Genomic DNA, 8,951 nt, shown 5'->3' on the forward strand with positions numbered 1-8,951 from the left:
CAACACCTTAGTTGTTCATTGATTGCCCTCTCATATGTGCCTTGACCATGGGCCTTCAGCAGACGGAGCAACTCCTTGCTCAAGCCAGCGACCCTGGGTTCAAGCTAGTGAGCTCTGTTCAAACCAGATGAGCCTGCGCTCAAGCTGGAGACCTCGGGGTCTCGAACCTGGGTCATCCGCATCCCAGTCCGACGCTCTATCCACTGCACCACCGCCTGGTCAGGCTGTGTTACTTGTATAAGGAGAAAACAAACATTTTTTTGTTTTGTTTTGTGTTTTTCCGAAGTTGGAAACAGGGAGGCAGTCAAACAGACTTCCGCATGCGCCCAACCGGAATCCACCCGGCATGCCCATCAGGGGATGATGCTCTGCCCGTCTTGGGGCCTCGCTCTGCCGCAATCAGAGCCATTCTAGCGCCTGAGGCAGAGGCCACAGAGCCATTCTCAGCGCCCGGGCCAACTTTGCTCCAATGGAGCCTCAGCTGCGGGAGGGGAAGAGAGAGACAGAGAGGAAGGAGAGGGGGAGGGGTGGAGAAGCAGATGGGCGCTTCTCCTGTGTACCCTGGCCAGGAATCGAACCCAGGACTCCCGCACGCCAGGCCGACGCTCTACCACTGAGTCAACCGGCCAGGGCTAAAACAAACTTGTTTCAAAAGCACCAGATGCATATCTCAGGCAACTATTTCAATGTAAATAACCAGCATTACAACCATTCCTCTTACCTCTTTGTAGGTTGTGAATTTTATCTTTAAGTGTTATCGTATTTTTCTTAATGATATATTAATGTATTTTCATAATATATTCTAGATACTACATTTTTTCCATAATATGCAGTTGCGTCAGGAGGAGGAAGCCATGACTTTAGGCAGATGGGGGGTGGGGGGTGGGTAGAAAGGTCCTTAGCAACCTATGTCCCCTGTTTGTCCAGAATCCAGCCCTCTGCCCCAAATCAGCCCCTCTGCTTAAAAGCTCAAAGCCCAGTAGCTCGGTTGGTTAGAGCACCCTCCGGAATCGCAGAGGTCACCGGTTTGATCCCGGGTCAGGGCACATACAGGAACAGATTGATGTTCCTGTCTCTCCCTCTCTTTCCCTTCCTCGTAAAATAAGCATAAAGAAAAAAGAAAAAGCCTGACCTGTGGTGGCACAGTGGATAAAGCATCAACCTGGAAATGCTGAGGTTGCCAGTTCAAAACCCTGGGCTTGCCTGGTCAAGGCACATATGAGAGTTGATGCTATCTGCTCCTCCCCCCTCCTCTCTCTCTCTCTCTCCCTCTCTATAATGAATAAAGTCTTTTAATAATAATTAAAAAAAAGAAAAAGCTCAAAACCCTTCTACTTACAACTTGAGGGCTACCTACATCCACTATAAAGGCTGTTCCTGGTCTCGGCTTTGGTGCGGTCACACCCCCACCGGGGTCAGAGTCCCGCCCCTCTGGCCAGGTCGGGGAGTGTCCCGGGTCCACAGGGCCCTGGCCAGGGTCCCGCCTACGTCGGCGGACTCGCACAGCCACACGCAGGGGTCAGAGCCCCTCACCTTAGGGTCACAGCTCCCTTCCGAGGGAGGAGGCTACCAGCCACAGGCATGGGTCGCAGTCTGACACGCGGCGGCACCGCCGGCCGCTGGCCCGGGACGCGCCCGCCCTCGGCCGGGGCTCTGTCACCCATCCAGCCGAGCCTGGTCCCGCCCCCGAGGCCCGCGGCCCCTCCTCCAGGTCGGTGCTAGTGGCTCCGGGGTCCTCCGTGTGCGGCGCGGGGTTCCCGGGGGCCAGGCCGGAGGTCTCGGCGCCCGTGAGGCCCGCGCCGGCCGCGTCGCCTTCGCGGGAGCCGTCGGCCCACTCGCAGCCCCGGTGCTCATCGCCCTCCTGGCTCTCCTCGCGGCCACCGCCCGCGAACCCGGCGGCGGACTGGCCGCGGCTGCGCCAGGCTGCGCGGGGCGGCATGGCGGCCGGCACGCTGCTGGAGGCCGGCCTGGCCCGGGTGCTCTTCTACCCGACGCTGCTGTACACGCTCTTCCGCGGGAAGGTGCAGGGTCCGGCGCACCGCGACTGGTACCACCGCATCGACCGCACGGTGCTGCTGGGCGCGCTGCCGCTGCGGAGCATGACGCGCCAGGTGAGCCGGGCGGAAGGCCGCGCCGCGCCTGGGAGCGGGCGAGCGCCCCCGGCCTCCCGCCCGTTCTGAGCCCCCTGTTTACCTCGGCAGCTGGTCGAGGTGGAGAACGTGCGCGGGGTCATCACCATGAACGAGAAGTATGAAACCCGATTCCTGTGCCACTCCGCAACGGTGAGGGGCCAGGGTCGCGGGCGGACGGGGGAGAGCCCACGGTGGCTGGGGGATGGGCGGCGCCGGGGACCGTGACCCGGAGACGGGTGACCCCGGCCTTTTTGCCTCCTTAGGAGGTGGTCCTGACCCTCTACGTTTAAATGGCTGCCACTGAAGGCAGAAACTAATGTGAAACAGAAACTGTTGTGAAAAGTGTTTATAAGTAGATTTACCAAAGTCTGATTTTGCCTTTGTCCACAAATGTATTTTCTTTTTTGAAAAAATATTTTATTTATTGATTCTAGAGAGGGGGGGAGACAGAGAAAGGCGGGGGTTGCGAGAGTGGGAAGCATCAATTCATAGTTGTTTCTTGCTTGTGCAAACCGGGGGTCTCGAACCCGGCAACCTCAGCGTTCTAGGGATACGCTCCATCCACTGTGCCATCACAGGTCAGGCACAAATGCATTCTTAATTTCTGTATTTACGACTCAGTAACCAAATTTAAAAGACAACTTTCCCTCTTTCTCTCCCCTCTCTCTAAAAATGAATAAATAAAATCCAAAATAAAAAAAATAATAAAAAATTAAAAGCCTGACCTTCGGTGCAGTAGATAAAGCATCGACCTGGAACTCTGAGGTCACCGGTTCGAAACCGTGGGCTTGCCTGGTCAAGGCACCTATGGGAGTTGATGCTTCCTGCTTCTCCCCCTTCTCTCTCGCTCTCTAAAAATGAATAAATCTAAAAAAAATTTAATGAACGACTTTTCTTTGACTTGATTTCATTCCTTCAACACTAGGTGAACACTAAGTATGAATCTGCCTTAGGCATTCAAGATGAAGGCCCTAAAAACTCTTTAAAAAAAGCTGCCCCCAAAAGTAGTAAATTTTTTTTTTTTTTGTATTTTTCCAAAGCCAGAAACGGGGAGGCAGTCAGACTCCCGCATGCACCCGACCGGGTTCCACCAGGCATGCCCACCAGGGAGCGATGCTCTGCCCATCTTGGGGCGTCCCTCTGCCGCAATCAGAGCCATTCTAGCGCCTGAGGCAGAGGCCACAGAGCCATCCTCAGCACCCGGTGCTTTGTTCCAGTGGAGTCTTGGCTGCAGGAGGGGAAGAGAGAGACAGAGAGGAAGGAGAGGGGGAGGGGTGGAGAGGCAGATGGGCGCTTCTCCTTGTGTGCCCTGTCTGGGAATCGAACCCTGGACTCCGGCACGCCAGGCCGACGCTCTACCACTGAGCCACCGGCCAGGGCCAGGAGTAAATTTATCATAAAACAACCTACTGAAAAACCACATCAGGTTCATTTACCTCTGATTTGAGGAAATTCTTATTCATGTGTTAGTGATATAGTTGAATTCTGAAGTACTGTCATAACAAAGTTCAGGCAAGCCTAAAATACAGTTTTTTTGTTTTGTTTTGTTTTTTGTTTTTTTTTTTTACATACATATGTTTTTTTTTTATTATTATTTTTTATTTTTATTTTTTATTTATTCATTTTAGAGAGGAGAGAGAGAGAGAGACAGAGAGAGAGACAGAGAGAGAGAGAGGAGAGAGAGACAGGGGGGAGGAGCTGGAAGCATCAACTCCCATATGTGCCTTGACCAAGCAAGCCCAGGGTTTCGAACCGGCGACCTCAGTATTTCCAGGTCGACGCTTTATCCACTGTGCCACCACAGGTCAGGCTAAAATACAGTTTTCATTAAATGTGAATACCTGTTTGTGTAACTCTCTACAATGGTTATTAGATATTGCCCTATTTTATATAAAGATGTTGCCTTGTCTTTATAATATTTGACATCTATTAGCACTACACAATTATCTTTCTTGATTACTGTACTAATATTGCCTGATGAAAATGCTGTAATCTCAACCTGTAGATTTTTTTAAACCTTAAAAATATTTGTGACTCACATTGAAAATATATTGATTAGTGATGGCCTACGTTTTTTGTTTTTGTTTTTAGCAAGGGGGCGGTAGGGGAGAGAGAAGGAGATGAGAAGCATCAACTTCTAGGTGCGACAGTTTAGTTGTTCATTGTTTCTCATATGTGCCTTGACTGGGGGGCTCCAGCCCAGCCAGTGACCCCATGCTCAAGACATTGACCTTAGGATTTCGAATCTGGGACCTCAGTACCCCAGGTCAATGCTCTATCCACTGAGCCACCACCAGTTAGGCAAAGGTATGGATAACAGTTCCTTGGATTTCCCAAATTATTTTGCCACAAAGCCTCAAGAGCTATTTAGCCAGAATAGTAAATGTTCCTTAGTGTGGTCAGTCCTGTGGAGCAAGAGCCACAGAAAGTGCTTGGTTTCTGGACGTGAGGCATTACCATTTTTATGATGATGTAACTATATATAGCAGTGTGTGTGTGCATACTATTTTTTTTTAATTTATTGAATTTATTGATTTTAGTGGGAGAGAGGAGAGACACAGGAACATTGATCTGCTCCTGCATGTGCCTCGAGCGGGAATGGGACTGGCAACCTCTGCCCTTTGGGACAATGCTCCAGCCAACAAGCTATCCGGCCAGGGCCATTGTTTTAATTTTAAAATAACTCTTTTTTTTTTTCTTTTTTTTATCACATACCCTCTCAAGAAAAAAGTAACAAAAGAGGAGACTTATGGACAGAGAAATAGAAAGGTCTTGTAAAATGTAGTAACCCAACTGTGAAGCTAGGTCACGCATAGGCACCAAAATTATAATAAAAAAACAGTTGCACAACTTTTGTAGATGAATTTTATTTTTAATCTTTTTAGAGAGAAACAGGAAGGGAGATGAGAAGTATCAACTCATAGTTATTTCATTTTTAGTTGTTCACTGATTGCTTTCTCATATGTGCCCTGACTGAGGGGCTCAAGCCGAGACAGTGACCTCTTGCTCAAGCCAGCAACCATGGGATCATTTTGATGATCCACGCTCAAGCCAGCTACTCTGCGCTCAAGCTGGATGAGCCTGCGCTTAAGCTGGCGAACTCAGGGTTTCAAACCTGGGACCTCAGCCTCCAGGTTGACGCTCTTATCTACTACCACCACCGGTCAGACTATAGATGAAGTTTATACAGCTAATGTTTTGCAGTTAAAATAGCCAAAGGGGCCCTGGCCGGTTGGCTCAGCGGTAGAGCGTCGGGCTGGCGTGCGGGGGACCCGGGTTCGATTCCTGGCCAGGGCACATAGGAGAAGCGCCCATTTGCTTCTCCACCCCCTCCCCATCCTTCCTCTCTGTCTCTCTCTTCCCCTCCCGCAGCCAAGGCTCCATTGGAGCAGAGATGGCCCGGGCGCTGGGGATGGCTCCTTGGCCTCTGCCCCAGGCGCTAGAGTGGCTCTGGTCTCAGCAGAGTGATGCCCCGGAGGGGCAGAGCATCGCCCCCTGGTGGGCGTGCCGGGTGGATCCCGGTCGGGCGCATGCGGGAGTCTGTCTGACTGTCTCTCCCCATTTCCAGCTTCAGAAAAATAAAAATAAATAAATAAATAACCAAAGGGCACTTTAACACTTTAAATTTTGGACATAAATTCTAGCTCAGCAACATAGCTATTTGATGAAAGACTAACCATGTAGGTCAGCCATTTAAAAAATATTTCTGTAAGAAGTTTCTTGTTTAGAAAATAGTAAACAGTATATTCACATTGTAGTAAACCCTGAAGCTTCCTTGTCGTTTTGCTATCTCTTGGGGACCCATTTTCATGCTACTAACATCTGACTTTTTCCTTCTTTTGTGCTGGTGGACCCGGTTTCAGGAGTGGAGGAAACTCGGCATTGAGCAGCTGCGACTCAGCACAATAGACATGACTGGAGTCCCGACCTTGGCCAACCTCCGGAGAGGAGTTCAGTTTGCTCTCAAGTACCAGTCCCTGGGCCAGAGTGTCTACGTGCATTGTAAGGCTGGGCGCTCCAGGAGTGCCACTATGGTGGCGGCGTATCTGATTCAGGTAGGAAACGTCTTTCTGGACTGTCTCATTTACAGCAGATTTCCAGAACTAAAGCAGCATAATCTACAGGTCCAACTTGCTAGGAGGAGCCATGTCCCTGGTTTTAGGCTGTTGGGAGGTGGAAAGTTTTGTAGATGGGCTGACCTGTGGCTTTAGCACCTGCCAGCTATGTGACCTGAGGCAAAAGTGGCTTCCCTCTCGGATGCTGTTTCCTCAAACTAAGTGTATTATGAAGTTTGAATGACAAAGTTATGTCAAACCGTGATGTAGCGTAGACACTCAAAAAATGGAGTTGCAAAGGATATTAACACCAGCTAAAGGCTAGAAACGCTTGTTAAAAATAGCACATCAGGCAGTCTAGTACTGGAAATAGTGGCGATAACTTTCAGCTCTATACTACTCAGATTTCTTCAAGTATCACTAAACATTAGAGTTCTAAACCTTAGTTTCTAGAAACAGGACCCTATGGAATTTTACCTACCAATTTGTTATACTCAGCAGGTGGAATATTTTTTAAACTATTCAGAAGCAAATACTTTTGTCATTCCTTGTCATATGCTGCCTGCTTTGCTCATTTTTGTTACCTGTCTGGCCCCTGCAGAGCATTCACTAAGTCATGTAGATAGTTTAAGGAAAAAGGAAATGTAACAATAACCAGCCTGGCCTTGTTTATGTTACTGTGCACTGGTGAGTATATAATTTAACAGTACTAAAGCTTTGATCATTAGGATTGTTAGCTAGACAAAGGTCACAGGAGGATATTTTGGGCCCAGTGAGAATTGAAGCAGCAGGGTAGAAATCTGTATTTTCTTGGTTGTATTGAGTTGTAAACCAGTAAGTTTCCTTAGGACACAAAGGTAATCCTCCCAGTCAAACTTAAGTGCTCTTTTTCTAGCTTATGGTGACAAGTTGCATAAAAACATCTACTCTTTCCATATAACTTATATCCAATGGTCCAGCTCAGGGAGGACATCTAGTAGGTCTAGGAAGGCTTGAATTTAGGATCTAAACTCACGTGTTCAACCTTCTTTTGCCAGGGTTTGGCGGAGCAAGAATTAGGGAGAAAGACTGACTTGTCCCCCAGCCTGTTGCATTAAGTTAGGACTGGTTATAATATCTGGGATTGCTAAAGTTCTCTCGTTTATAATATGGAACATGTTTTTAACTCCCCCACAATGAAGTTTTAAAAAAAATGAAATGCTGGGAGCCCTTTGGCACCTGTCATTAGGTCAAAGACAGTTTACACAGGCTTCTTTCTTTGCTGATTTCCCAACCCTGTCCTTCAGGTGTACAACTGTAGCCCAGAGGAGGCTGTAGAAGCCATCACCAAGATCCGGTCCCACATCTACATCAGACCCGGCCAGCTGGAAGTTCTCAAAGAATTCCACAAGGAGATTGCTGCAGAGGCAGCAAAGAATGTGACGTATCACATGTCAAAGAAATAAAGTATGTGGATAAGAAAGAACTTAAGATAACTCTCCTGGCAACAGAATGAAAAAGTTGAACAGGACCAGTGGGGCTTAAGCCCAGACTTGACATAACAGAGTGTGCTAAGTAACAGAAAATTTTGCTCCCTTTGTCTTGGTTTCATTTTCCTGAAATAACAGTTATACAGCTAGAAAGATTTAGCACGGCTTCTATTCACAGGGGATGGGAATGGGGATGGGGATGTGGGATAGGGATGAGGGTGTCTTTTTTGGGGGGGAGGGTATTTTTTTTTGTATTTTTCTGAAGTTGGAAACAGGGAGGCAGGCAGACTCCTGCATGCACCCACCCGGGATCCACCCGGCATGCCCACCAGGGGGCGATGCTCTGCCCATCAGGGGGCGATGCTCTGCCCATCTGGGGCGTTGCTCTGTTGCGACCAGAGCCATTCTAGCGCCTGAGGCAGAGGCCATGGAGCCATCCTCAGCGCCTGGGCCAACTTTGCTCCAATGGAGCCTCTGCTGCAGGAGGGGAAGAGAGAGACAGAGAGGAAGGAGAGGGGGAGGGGTGGAGAAGCAGAGGGGCGCTTCTCCTGTGTGCCCTGGCCAGGAATCGAACCCGGGACTCCTGCACGCCAGGCTGACACTCTACCACAGCCAACCAGCCAGGGCCTGTCTTACTTTTTTTTTTTTTTTTTTTTTTTTGGTATTTTTCTGAAGCTGGAAACGGGGAGAGACAGTCAGACAGACTCCCGCATGCGCCCGACCGGGATCCACCCGGCACGCCCACCAGGGGCCACGCTCTGCCCACCTGGGGGCGATGCTCTGCCCCTCCGGGGCGTCGCTCTGACCAGAGCCATTCTAGCGCCTAGGGCAGAGGCCAAGGAGCCATCCCCAGCCCCCGGGCCATCTTTGCTCCAATGGAGCCTCGGCTGCAGGAGGGGAAGAGAGAGACAGAGAGGAAGGAGGGGGTGGGGGTGGAGAAGCAAATGGGCGCTTCTCCTATGTGCCCTGGCCGGGAATCGAACCCGGGTCCCCCGCACGCCAGGCTGACGCTCTACCGCTGAGCCAACCGGCCAGGGCCTGTCTTACTTTTTTTTAATAGGGTTAAAGAAATCTATTGTGCACCTAACGTTGTACCTAATGATATTTAGCACCATAAACTCAAAGACATTTCACTCTAGGACAGCAGTTCTCAATCTGTGGGTCGTGACCCCAGCAAGGGTCGAACGACCAAAACACAGGGGTCGCCTAAAGCCATTGGAAAATACATATTTATTTTAGGCGACCCCTGTGTTTTGGTCGTTCGACCCCCACCAGGGTCGCGACCCACAGGTTGA

The 8,951-nt window shown here is 49.7% G+C and overlaps 1 protein-coding gene across 2 annotated transcripts; it reads left to right on the forward strand.

Moving 5' to 3' along the window:
• Window positions 1-1,682: 1,682 nt before the first annotated feature.
• PTPMT1 (protein tyrosine phosphatase mitochondrial 1) lies at window positions 1,683-7,752 on the forward strand. Of its 2 annotated transcripts, XM_066253900.1 has the most exons (4): window positions 1,683-2,111; window positions 2,202-2,282; window positions 5,996-6,187; window positions 7,474-7,752. In XM_066253900.1, the coding sequence occupies exons 1-4, from the start codon at window positions 1,938-1,940 to the stop codon at window positions 7,630-7,632; spliced, it is 606 nt and encodes a 201-aa protein (XP_066109997.1). In that variant the 5' UTR covers window positions 1,683-1,937; the 3' UTR covers window positions 7,633-7,752. The 2 variants fall into 2 exon arrangements, with proteins under 2 accessions (XP_066109997.1, XP_066109996.1); XM_066253899.1 differs by lacking the exon at window positions 2,202-2,282 and having other exon boundaries at window positions 1,789-2,111.
• Window positions 7,753-8,951: the final 1,199 nt, after the last annotated feature.

This window comes from Saccopteryx bilineata, chromosome 1 (assembly GCF_036850765.1).
Source record: "Saccopteryx bilineata isolate mSacBil1 chromosome 1, mSacBil1_pri_phased_curated, whole genome shotgun sequence".
Lineage (NCBI taxonomy): Eukaryota > Metazoa > Chordata > Mammalia > Chiroptera > Emballonuridae > Saccopteryx > Saccopteryx bilineata.

Bases quoted from the DNA above. Each gene is read 5' to 3' on its own strand.
- PTPMT1 (XM_066253900.1), top strand. From the start codon at position 1,938: ATGGCGGCCGGCACGCTGCTGGAGGCCGGCCTGGCCCGGGTGCTCTTC. The intron at 2,112-2,201 runs GTGAGCCGGGCG...TTACCTCGGCAG, and splicing joins TGCGGAGCATGACGCGCCAG to CTGGTCGAGGTGGAGAACGT. The intron at 6,188-7,473 runs GTAGGAAACGTC...CCTGTCCTTCAG, and splicing joins TGGCGGCGTATCTGATTCAG to GTGTACAACTGTAGCCCAGA.